This window comes from Podarcis raffonei, chromosome 1 (genome assembly GCF_027172205.1).
Source record: "Podarcis raffonei isolate rPodRaf1 chromosome 1, rPodRaf1.pri, whole genome shotgun sequence".
NCBI lineage: Eukaryota > Metazoa > Chordata > Lepidosauria > Squamata > Lacertidae > Podarcis > Podarcis raffonei.
Genome location: NC_070602.1, coordinates 29,690,274 through 29,703,233, shown reverse-complemented (window position 1 = coordinate 29,703,233; position 12,960 = coordinate 29,690,274). Strand labels below are relative to the sequence as shown.

The window sequence follows — 12,960 nt, the reverse complement described above, 5'->3', positions numbered from 1 at the left end:
AATTTTTCATGGCTATATTGATTCTAATATCCATAACTTAATTTTCCTTTCTTTCAGAAAAGAGTCATCAAGCTAATATAGAAACATTGATGATTATGCTGGACAGTAGCCAGCAGGCGTGTATTTCTGGATGAAATTACTTTCCCCCCCCCACTTGCTGATACCCTTAACGTAAGAAGCAAAACAAAGAATGCTATAAAATACAGATGATTTCTATAGCACTTGTGGCAGTAGAATGCAACCTTTACCACACAGATTGTCATAAAAATCCTCTGGGTAGGTCATTATTATGTCCATATCAAAAGGTACGAAACTGACAAGAATTGGAGAATAAGCTGCCCAAGGCTACCCCATAGGAACTGACTTTTGAACCCATGTCTCCCAGATCAAAGGGGAGACCAAACTGGTCTTGCTGCTGATCAAGATACAGTGCACTGAAGAAACTTTCAAACATCAACCCTAAACCAACTATGTGACAATGATCTTTTACATTCGTGTCCTTTCAAAATTCTTAATCGGTTACAACATTTCGATTCTGTTGAAACTTGATTAAACTTACCTGTCAACATTGAGGAGAAAAGCATGGCAGGAAAGTAATGATGAAAATAGAGCACTCTGCCCATCATGAAGAAAGGAAAGTAATGGAGGACCCATCCTAGCATAATCCTTCCTCCGCTATGTAGCAGGACTCGAGAAAGCTCTGGAACAGAACACATTTCTTGAATTCTTTTTATCCTAACCTGTATAAACATGTGTTCACAAAGCTTCCAACAGAAATCTAGTTTTATGCAGTTTATCAAACGGTTTTGGTTTCTATCCAAAAAAGCTGCTCCAGTTGCACAAGGACTTCTGATTGTGCAACGGAACTTCCCCTCCTTCTGTGTCTCCCACCTCCCAAAAATCTGCTCCAGAGGGTTGGGGGGGGGGACCCAGAACAGGCTGCAGGGCAGGCAGCGGGGGGAGTTTGGTTGGAAATCCTTGCATGAATGGGATAACTTGGTTGGATACAATGCTGTGTGTTTTTACTTCACCAGTTTAGAGTCTAGGAGAAAATATTACTACTGCTGCATGCCCAGTGCAATGTGTTCATGACAAGCCAACCCGGCTACACTGTAAATAACCAGATCTAATTCCAGCATGTATGTTAGCAATTGCTGTAGCTCCAAACCAGCAGAGATTAAGAAAACTAGGTAAGAGAGCTGTTTCCTCATCTGATATCACAATTCCATGCAGAAACAAAGAAGGTGTTATGGACATTCGCCTTGCCAAGAAGCTCCAGAGTTTAAAGAGAGCATTCTGATTAAGACCCTCAGAATGTGGCTTTCCATAATTTTTGCTGCTACTAGACAATGAAACATTAACAATATCACTGTGTGCAACAGAGAAGCCAATAAATGAAATAAGCAGCAGCTAATAACTCTCAAAGACCCAGTAGATGACTATCCTTCAGCTGTCAGGAAGACAGTAAAACCCAAAAAGAATAGTCCCAATCAGGAATTTTCAAGAATTTCCAAGAATATGAAGTCTGAGAAGGAATTGCTCTCTCAGGCTATTTTCCTTGTCATGGGAACCTAGAGCAGTACCAGTAGCTTTTCCACTTCAAGTTTCTTGGATTTTCTTTGCTTGATCAACACTAATCATCTCCCTGCTCCACATGCACAAATAAAAAACTTATACTGAAGGGAATGTGGTCTAGCATTTACTACATGGACTTCCTCCTTTTAAGGTGCCTCCTGCAATTACAAAGGACCACAGCGTCTCTTTAAAAACTAGGCCGAAATCCAGCAAATCAACCTTTGTGAGCTGTTACCAGAGGCAGATTTAGGGGTGCATGGTGGTTTGTCTGCACTGGGCACCAAGATGAGAGGGCACCACAGGGAGCATCGCAACAAGGACTAAAATGGAAAGTAAGAGGTAGGGGAGCTGCCACTGAAATCTGAAAGCCCGAAGTCTGCCATTCCTGTTGCACTCTACCCATTGCTATCATGATTCCTTTGATACTGCACTTGGTGTCCTCTCATGGACAGTGGAAGTAGATCTGCAGCAGGAAGCCATAATGTTTATAAAACAGAAGAGAAGGTTATAGACCCAGAAGGTAGGAAATTTACTTTACCTTTGTGCTCAGCTTTTAGCCGAACTCCCCTCTTCATGGCCACAGAAACGAATATTGCCATTGTGATATACAATCCCAGAGTAATTAGGTTCAGCCACCAGATCACCTGTGAGGGAAAGCCTTGCAAGTAGACAAAGATGCACAAAAGGCACCATAAAACTACAAGGAGGGGAATGAGAGGACCTATCTGGAGGGAAGGGAGGGAAGCCAAATTCCCTCATCCCACCTTTGGAAACAAAAACTATATTCTCCTTACCGGATTTCCCAGCAAATAAACCCTGTAGTCTGTTTCATTGACTCCAGAAAAACGAAGGCCCTGTGGAGAAATTGATTGCCACCATCAGTATGTGATCAACACAGGTTTTTTCAGTCTACATTTTACCTTAAGCCTGAGGTTTCCATAACAATAAACATCTGTGTAAGAAAGAAACCGGAACAATGTACCATATGTGGTGGGAGTGTGGACTTATCAAACAATTTTGGAATAATATATATGAGGAATTAAAAAAAAAATGTTTAAAATATCCTTTATTAAAAAGCCAGAAGCATTTCTTCTAGGCTTAATTACAAATGATATTCCTGGAGATAAAAAGAAAGTATTCCTATATGCGACAATGGCGGCCAGGATGCTTATAGCTGCAAATTGGAGGGGGGTGGGGAATTCCATCAGTATGAGAGTGGCAAATCAAACTATGTGAATACATAGACTTTGCAAGATTAATGGCAGTCTTAAGAGGACAATCAGATCAAAAATTAATAAAAGAATGGGACTGTGTTAAAGAGTATATGAAAAAACATTGTTCTGGAATAAATATATTGATCTGTGACAAATGAAGTTTGCAGGCGTAAGGAAAAGAAAAAAATAAGTTATGAAAGGTAAAAAACCGGAAGTAATAAATGTACATATGCATACAATACAACGAAAAAGAAAAATTGAAAATGTGAAGTCGCTAAAGGATGGAAGGAAGTCAAAATGTATGTATGTATGTTTGGTTATGTTTTGTTATAGTCATTGTTTTTCTTGTTTGTTTTTCTTTCTTTTTTCTTTTCTCCCCCCCCCCTTTGTTTTAGTTTTTTGATTAATGTTTTGTTTTATTTTTATCTTATGTTGTAACTTGGCATGGAAAATAAAAAAATTTAAAAACCCCAATAAAAATCCATAAGATCAAATATTTCCATAGGGATCCTCCATTACAAGACAGAGAAGTGTCTCCGATGCAATAGTAAAGCCCTACATTTAAAACCCACAATAGTGTTTAAAGCCCTGAATGACCCAGGCCCAAAATATCTGAAAGACGCCTCCCGACAGATCCTCTTGGGTGCTAAGATTGGCAGAGGAGACCCTTTGGGGAGTTCTGCCACTCTCAAAAGGTTTGGGGGAGAGGTGGCCCAGGCAAGGGCATTATCTGTGGCACCCCCCTATCCTGCTGAACTCCCTCCCCATAGAGGTGAGTCTGACAACTTCATTATGCAGTTTTCTGCAAATGCTGAAGACACACCTCTTTACCCTGGCCTTTGACATTTGAGATGTGATTTTTTGTGATTTTTTAAGTTGTACTAATACTGTTTTAAACTGTGTTTTAATTGTTGTAACCTGCAAAGAACGGGTAATAAATTGAAATAAACAGAGTAACAATAGTGTAGCTTCTATAATCAAACCTCATAATTATATTAGAAACTATTTCAGTCTTTGCTGTTCCGACAGTCGCACAGCAGCAGCCCCTGTTGTCTGGGAGCCAATGGTTATTTAACATGTCGTTCCTTAGCAGCAAGAACCACGGGAGGGCAAATCAGAATTGGTTTTCTGCAAAAGCCATTTAAAGCAAGCCTTCCGAAAAATTCCCAGATACAATTGAAGATCAGCTACTCACAATGTTACCTTGAAAACAATGAGATACAACATGAAGTTAAACAAGTTACAGTGCCTCAGAATTTGTTTTAACCACATACTTGGTAATTGATAGGCCAGTGCCAGGGTTTGGATGTGACTTCATTCTCCTTTGGTTTGAGGCCACTGTTCCCCTACAATTAAAAACAACAACTATATTCAGTTAACAGCTATGCTGCAATAAATATTCTCCCTCAATATATACTGATATACAAGCTTTTACATGTAAAATGAAAACTAAAAAGACCCTTGCTGTATCAGATAAAGTGCATAAATACTCCAGAATCCTTTTACACAAAGTAGGACTTGAGAGCCACAGCCCTCTCTGACTACTGTCCTCCATCAACTGATACGACATACTGCCTTTGAATCAAGATAGCTATCAAAACTTGTAGCTGTTGATAGACTTATCCTCCAGATTTGCATCTGTATGCAAGTTATAGACCTCTCTTTTTGCAAAAAGTCAATATGTCTTTTTGCATGTCTAGATGAACGGCATATAGATCTTTCCTTGGGAAATTCTCTCCCGTTACTGTAGTCTAGAAGTGAACGAATTTCCCGAGAAAATATCTAAATGCCGTTCACATAGGCATGCTAGGCTTCCCCAGATAGTAGTGGAACAGATTAAACCCAGGTGCCTATGCTAAGGCTGCTGTGTCTCTCAGAGACCTGCTTCTTATTAGAAAAATGTCTGAGGAAACAGCTTGTTCTAAGGTTAAGCAGCAGAAGTTCCATAGCCCAAACATTCAAAACCCTGAAATAAAATCAGAATCTGGATCAAATCAGAGGTTCTTTGCGGCAAAATCAGAGAAACACAAGCATTAGATTCTGTGTTCACATGGCAGGGCCAGGGACTGGGTCTATAGCTCCATAATAATGAAAGCTAAACATGTTGCAAAACTTGATTTTATTCAGTATCTACAGGAAGGGCTACGGCAGGAGTCTAACAAGGGTATATACTAATTATTTATCACAGTTCACAGTTAACCACCTATATTCTAGCCAGACTGTACATTGAGGGCCTTTGTCATTTAATTTAAACTAGCTAAAAACCATTATGTATATCTGGCTGCTGGAGCTGGAGCACACAGCCTTAGACAGACACTCATGTTTACAAGAACAATTCTCTTTCTCCTGCAAAATATTTTCTTCAAATGTATGTTCTCTCTAGGCAGCCTCTGTCTCAGAGGGGAGGAACAACAAGAGATGGTTATCATAACCCTGTGTGTGTGAGAGCTTTGCAGGGACATCAGGCAGAGCACCACTGGAGACAGAATGCTGGAACTGATGGACCTTTGGCAATCCTTATGACATTAACAAGCATTTGCTCAAAAGCTAGTCTGTGTTCATGCGTGCACACATGAACTTCTATTTCTTGTCAAATATATTCACACTGCCCTCTAGTGGAGGCAGCCTAAAAACTTTCACACAACAGAATTTAATGAGATCACTATCCAAAGGAGAAGGCTTTAGAAGCCTCCCTGAAGAGAAGAACTCTACAATCCTTTATTGTGAAATCTCCCACAAGATCCCACCAGGTTTGCTTTCACTCTGGAAAGAAACTATCTTTAGTTTAGTTAAATTGAATTATTCTAACAATATCAGTGTGGGAAGCTTTGAGGGTTCTGGGTTGTTGTTGTTGTTGTTTTTGGTAACTGCTTTTTAGAAAAAGCAACAAATATAAATAATATAGCTTCCTTGTCGAGAGGAACGTATTAATAGCATTGCTGTGAAAGAGAGTTAATACTAGTTTTTTATTTCTTCAGCTGTTATGTTTGACAGCTTCAGATAAATTTTACGCCTACACAAGGACGTTTCTTAACATCTCAGGAAAATCTGACTCTCAGTCAGAATCAGGATGACAAAAATCTTGGACACAATGATAACTGGTGGTCTCAAATGGAGAGGAGCTGTCTGGACACAAAACTCCAGGGGCCCAGCTCTTCCCTTCACCCCTAAGCATTCCCACGCACACATGAAAAATGGAGAGCTGCACATACCTTTTAAAAATGTGTGGCTTTATTACTTATATCAGCATACTATCAATAGCACACACAGTATGTATCTGCCTTCATTTATTGACACAGTCTTCCCCATATTTGATGGATGCCAGAGATTCACACAATGCCCTCAATAATCACACAAGATGTCTTGAGAACTGCACTATTAAACATAAACCTGCTGAACCCCATAATGTTTCTTCTATTCCAGATAGTACCCAAGTTGGCACAGTTAACGCAGAAATAAAAGGAGTGTTTTTCTACAAAGGAAAGAAAGTTACAAACAGAACGGAACCCAAGCCAATCTACCTACTCGGATCATAACCATGTGAGACTCCAGTAGAATCTCTGGAAAGGAAGGTTTCAGAACATCCAAACTGATATTGGGCACTATGGAAAAGAAGACAGTTTAAAGTGGGATCTCACATGTTGATTAAGTACATACATTAATGATACATAGACATTCCTTCTGCATTACATTAGGTCCCAGGTGCGGGCAAAGGTCAGAAGGTGGTTGTTGTTGTTTTAAAAAGGACAATAAACACATGCAACATGATACCTTAAAAAGCCATCTTTCCCCCACTTTTTCCTGCTGTGCACTAAAATGTCAAACTAGAATCTCAAGAAGCTTCCTTGTGAGTATAACAAAGACATGCTCAAATCCAGCCATTGGGGAAATTATTCAGTAATTCTAATTCTTAATATTTTGCTTCAACTGCTTTATGGAGCTTTCTCTCTTCAAAATCGACAAGCAATAGGAAGGGGAGGGGAAATCGTAATATTTTGATGACATAAAGGTATATTCAATCACATACACCTGGGATTAATGTGATCTTCAACATTCCAGAGAGAATTAGGAGACTCTTTCTGATATGGAGTGCAGGTGACTTCTACCTGCTCCCAGCCCCTGTGAAACAAGAACCATCAGTAAGTCATCAATAAACCTTCTGAACTTGTCTATCCCAACTTGCATTCATATTCCATAACATCTCTTTGTGTCAGAGACCCTTTTCTTACAGAAACATTGGCCTTTCAGAATTCACACTGAACCAAAAGACAATCTAAGGGAATCAAAAGGCATGTTGAATTGCTGTTGTAACTGTTGTAATTGTAGTGCTGTTTTAATGGGCTTATTCTCTGATATATTTTAATTGTGGATGTTTATTTTAATGCTTTGATGAAATTGTTTGTGTGTTTAATTAGGTGTGTTTTACACTTGTAAATCACTGAGATGCCACCTTGGCAATTAAGCAGTATATAAAATTAATAAATCATCACACCATCCTCTAAGATAGATACACACACACATAAATAAATACATTTATGTTCTAGTTGCATAACTTATATATATATATATATATATATAGTGGTACTCTCATTTTCCTACTCATATTGAAATACTGCCCCTCAATGAGGCCAAATTTAGATTCACAAAATGTTTAGGGGTATGTGTACCCCTGCATCCCCCCAGAAAAAAAGCACTGACTTAAACATTTAAGTTCAAACAGTGGCCTTGTTTACACAAGAACTGGACACAGCCTTAAAAAATATATAGAAGAAACAAGTTATATGATTAGAATTGGCAATATGCATCTAGCTCACACTTTTTAAAGAAAAGCTTTAGAAACTGTACCTTGGTGATTTACATATTTGGCAGGATGCCATAAATGTATACCCCCCATTTCAAAGGAAGACTCACGCATCCTTTCAAAGGCATGGGAATAATTTTACATCTGTAAAGTGTGACAAACAGACCTAGGATAGCCCACATCTATGGTGACCCTACTAAGAGGAACAATCTGCTGTCAAGTGGGGAAATAGTAAACTGTATATGCGGTAACAGGCAGGCTCTCGCTACATGAGGAATACTCTGGAAACCAAACCATGCTCCCTGCTCCTCACACTCATTTAATCTTTACTAGGCAACGGTTCCCCTGTTTCTTGTGTTTATATGTCTTGTTAAACTATTTTAAAATTGGTTTTATCTAAGTACACTGTTCTCTTGCTAGTTTGCTGGTTCCTGAAGTGGAATGACCTGGAATGAAAGAGTGCATTTTCTAATGCTCAATTATCACAATGGTTTCAGGTTAACTGCCTTTCTAGCTAAAAGATGTCCGGGCTTGACAGCCTTACGAGTTCAGCCTTGACAAGTAGATCCACTTACATAGAGACCGAAGCACACATATACACCATTGTGCAGGCAGAGGACAGCCAAAGCATTCAGAAGAGCTTTTTGTTCCCCGCACCTGCTCTTCCCTAGCAACTTGCACAACAAAAAAGTCCATTGATCCTTTTTGTTAGAAAGCAATTATACTGACTGTTCAAAACATGTGAACTGGCAAGTAAATAAGCCATTTTCAGAGGAGAATTTTCTGCTATTACAAAGCTTTTAGTACAGACAATTGCATGGCAACTAAAACTCGTAAGAAGGATGGCTAAGGAATACTATGTATAAAAGAGAAATAAATGACTGCTAGAAGTTAACTAATGCTTTCTCTCACACAGGATATAAAAGGCAAATTAATTTAAGGAAATTCACTTAAGATTCCTGCCTTCTCCTCCTGCTATATCACATGCCTGATTCTACATTGCTCAGGTGGGTCACCCCCCCAACCTCTGGAAAGGGGGCTGCAGGTGGCTACAGGGAAAAGGACGGGGCAAAAATCCTTCCATCTGAAAACTTCCTTAAATTAACTTATCTTAGGATCCTAATTAATTGAGGACTTTTATAGTAAACAAACACCTACAAGGCAGCACAATTGAGGGACAGAAGATAAGCAACATTTGGGCTTCAGCCCTAATATTCAATTACTTTGTCCTATTTCTTAATAAAGAAACGAGACTGTGCTCAAAAAGGAACAGGCAGACAGATATGGGGCTATACTGAACAATACAGGGGACATTCTGCCTCGCCCCACTGAGCCAGAGAGGTCCCAAGAGGGCACTTAGAAACCAAGGGTCTGCAGGCACTGTGCACTGCCTGAGGTAAATGTGGTTGCTGTGTCCTGCTAAAGACTTTGGCAGGGGTCTGGGTTGAAGCCTGAGAGTGTTCAGAGCATGATGGCCAAGGAAAAGGTTTCATAAACATGACCCTCAGTGCCTAGTGATTAAAAGAGTTAACCGGTTTGGAGAGGCTTAGGGAACTGGCTCTTCGTTTAAATGGGGAAGGAGGAAATGGTTCTACCAGTGGTATCTTTTTAAAGTGGCAGTAACATAGTAACCTGGCAGAATAAACAGTTATTTTAAAGTAACGGTAGCCAAGTTAAGTTCATTATTTGGTAGCCTTTCAAACTAAGCATAACCCTTCATTTTTATTATTTGTTAATCAAAGCTAAAACGCATATTACATTGTTGTTCTACTTTTAAGAGGTGCCTGCACTGTTTTTTTACTGGTGAGTGATCTGAGGTTTATTATTAACCAGTCATTTAAATATATACAGTGGCAGAAGGGAAAATAGCTTTGAACAAATAAGTAAATGGGTGTAAGAGTTGAAGTGAAGTGGGAAAAGAGTAGCTAATCCTTTGACAGTTTGGTGACCACAAGGTGGGATTATAACAATAATAGCTATAATAATCCCTAACAAGTGAGGGCAGCCGTGTGAGATAGATAAATAAAGGAATACTTTGCAGGCATAATGAATAGCACAATCAGGAAAAGAACACTGGATGGCATGGAAATGCTCTCAAACACATTCTGAAAAGATTTTATGGATGTGTTTTCCTCATACTCAGGGATATGACAGAAAACCATATTTGGGACTAGAAAAGAACTCATTACCATGCTGGATTGACAGTGAACTGTTTGCAATGTGGCTTGTCTTATTACTATTATGATTGTTATTATTTCCTAAATAGCTTGCCGTGATTGTATAGTGGTTAGTACTCTGTGTTGTGGCCACAGCAACCTCAGTTCAAATCCAAGTCGCAGCAGGAAGGAATGTGCATGTTTTGAGCCAGCGTGGTGTAGTGGTTAAGAGCGGTGGACTCGTAATCTGGTGAACTGGGTTCATGTCCCCGCTTCTCCACAGACAGCTGCTGGGTGACCTTGGGCTAGTCACACTTCTCTGAGGTCTCTCAGCCTCACTCACCTCACAGAGTGTTTGTTGTGGGGGAGGAAGGGAAAGGAGATTGTTAACCACTTTGAGACTCCTTAAGGGGAGTGAAAGGTGAGGTAGCAAGTCCAAATTCTTCTTCTTCTTCTTACCTGCCCTTCGCTATAAGGTCCCAGAACAGGTTACAGCAATTTCAAAACACATTGTTAAAAAGTTTAAAACAAATTACCATCACAAGAACAGCGTGGATCCTGAAAATATATATCTCAAGTGACAAAAGCCAAAGAGTAAAGACAATGTTGCAGTTCCTGCTGCATGTGACACGGTGCACTCACTTTAAATCATCCCAAACTCAAACGTCGGAAGAACCTTCAGCAATGCATGTGTTTTCTACGATGCAGCCCCAAATGCACTGAATCACATATTAAAAAGGAGGAAATCAAGAAGGATATGTGCTGCCTTGCTCTGGAGGTCCCTTCAGGCTCAAGAATTCCATGAAAAATGACTCCTGGATATTTACCATTTTGGCAACGTCTTCCCAGTTGAACCCAAGAGGCAACCTGTAGCCACATGAATCAGCCTGATCCGACTACGTAGCACTTTGATACGCTTCCCAGTCTTTCTTCCCACAACCTCAATTCGCCAGAAATCATTGCAGTCTCCAGTTCCATTCTAGGAAACGTGCACACCAAGAAAAAGAGGGGGGGGGGACACACAGACAAAGAAGAGCTATTATGAATGAGAGAGGAATTCGGTTTCTGAAGCTTCAAGGCAGTAGCAGTACTTGTAAGGAGCTAATGAGGACCTTCAGCATTGCCCTATCCAAACAGCAGCAGTAAGTACGTAGCCATTCCTCATAGGGGAGTTGCTCTAGCCACCTTGATCATCTTGGTTTATTAACCAAGGCTTGTCTTATGGTTGCAGATCATAATTAAGGAGGAGACACCTTAACCACGATCTGGGGTAACATGCTATGTCAAAACTTGTGTCAGCTGCCATACTGCACTGTGTTAAAAGCAGCAGCACAGTGAGTGTGAGCCAGCACTGTCCCAGTAGACCACAGTTTGGTTTACTGTGGTATGCAAAACACTGCAATGTTTTTGCTGCTCTTTTTGCCTCCACTTTTTTATGGCCAATAAATAAACTGCACTGCTGCTCCCCCACTCCCAACCCCACATTTGGATTAAAAAGTTACACAGAACTGTTAGTTGACTGCTGAAAAGGTTTACCACAATACAATTTTTCGCCTCAAGAATGAAAGAAAAAAATCTTTTCATAAAGGTTAATGGTTGTACATCCTTCAACCTAGACACCAATAGGTCATAACAAGTCCAGAAGACAATAAACTCAGTCATGCTGTTTAAAGAGCCGTAACTCCTTGAAGTCAAGCGCTGGCACAGGTAGGCTTTTGAATTTCATGTTACATCACTGTAGTTTATATGAGGGTGAGGCACTCTCAGTATTCTCCAATAATCTCAAGTGTTTCATACACTGTTGTTGTTTTTTAATATGAGCTAAAAATTCACACTGCAGCTTCCTGTTCTTTATGAAAGAATCATGGATTTTGAGCAGCTTAAAAGAAAGAAAACCCCAAAAGGAGAAATAACCCTTTGTTCTGGGAATATATTCCAGGGAGGCCAGAATCAAGTTTTCTCTTTGTTCACTTACTATGCCATACCCAGTGACCTGAAGATGCTTTCTCGTCAAGGGGGCTTCATGAGGGTGACTGTGCAGGTTTCTAGAAGTCCTAAAGTTAAAATAAAATCACATTGTTTGATTTTATTCCTAGAAAAGTTTGAGCTCTGAAAATTGATTTCAATTAAAACTTGATTCAAACATTTTCTGTAATCTTCAACACAATTGAATATGGTGACACTATAGAGATGTTATGCCAAGTATACAGGCGGTGACCATTTTAGGCATGTCCAAATGACACGCGATTGCCAATGTGCGGGTCCTTCTGGACCCAGAAGAGGGCAGGATGGGGGCGGAGAAGAATGGGGGTTGGGTGGGGTGGAACGAGGTGGGGCCAACTTATGTGTGCTCCGCTGACATGCACAGGGGCCGGGAACCGAACCCCCTTTCAAAATGGTTGCCACCTGTTTCTGTCAAAATTTGCACGTCAAGATTACTATTTACAGTGAGGTCCACATTCTCTCTCACGGTAGCAGATTCCAGGAATACTAGTGAAGTTAATTTCTTAGCGTAAATAAAGAGCATCTAATGGCACTTCAAAGACTATCAGGGGAAGAGAGAGTCATCAACAAGGTCTGTTCTAACCATGGTGTAGTTACTGGCAGACCAGATATCTATTACCATACTCAACCAGAATTGCTACTTCAGGCCTTTAGCATTCCTCACATTTCCTAAACAGCTTACTCTTTGTGTTCCAAACGGATAACGTCTCCATGCCTTACAAACTCCACAGGGAGGGAAGCGTCTGAATGATCTGGTGAAACAGAAGAGGTCACAGCATGAGATCTGAGGCTAATGGAAAAGATGTAAGAACGCCAATATCAAATAAACTAGGAAAGCATCATAAAAATATCATCGTTCCAACATCTCTAGTTCAAATACAAAAAACAACAACCCTGAAATATTTCCAATGACTTTCCAACATTATCATTATGATAAAAAGCTTCTCTAACAGCAAACAAAATGTATCGCCAGTAAGACAGCACTCTTCCTAGGATGCCACAGCATGCAAGTGTTAGAAAAACTTTAAAATTCCTGAACATTCAAACTGTGGCCACAAGCAGCAAGATGAACAAGGAGCTATGTTCAGCACTAAAGACAAGTTTCCTTTTGAAATATTTCATTCTGATCTGACCAGACTTTAATTCAGCTAGATTACACAACTACTAACTTGGATCTGTGTCTCCTGTGTTTAAACTTTTATACAAAAGG

The 12,960-nt window shown here is 39.9% G+C and overlaps 1 protein-coding gene across 4 annotated transcripts in view; it reads right to left on the bottom strand.

The window, feature by feature from the left end:
* POMT2 (protein O-mannosyltransferase 2) overlaps positions 1-12,960 on the bottom strand; it is a 33,432-nt gene that overhangs the window by 7,914 nt on the left and 12,558 nt on the right. For all 4 annotated transcript variants that reach the window (XM_053378503.1, XM_053378493.1, XM_053378513.1 and 1 more), the window contains exons 11-19: positions 12,433-12,502; positions 11,722-11,800; positions 10,574-10,725; positions 6,817-6,908; positions 6,315-6,391; positions 4,064-4,135; positions 2,370-2,429; positions 2,114-2,219; positions 560-700 (exon numbers count right to left, since the gene is read on the bottom strand). In XM_053378503.1, the coding sequence (XP_053234478.1) occupies positions 560-700; positions 2,114-2,219; positions 2,370-2,429; positions 4,064-4,135; positions 6,315-6,391; positions 6,817-6,908; positions 10,574-10,725; positions 11,722-11,800; positions 12,433-12,502 (849 nt within the window). The remainder of the gene's footprint in view (positions 1-559; positions 701-2,113; positions 2,220-2,369; positions 2,430-4,063; positions 4,136-6,314; positions 6,392-6,816; positions 6,909-10,573; positions 10,726-11,721; positions 11,801-12,432; positions 12,503-12,960) is intronic.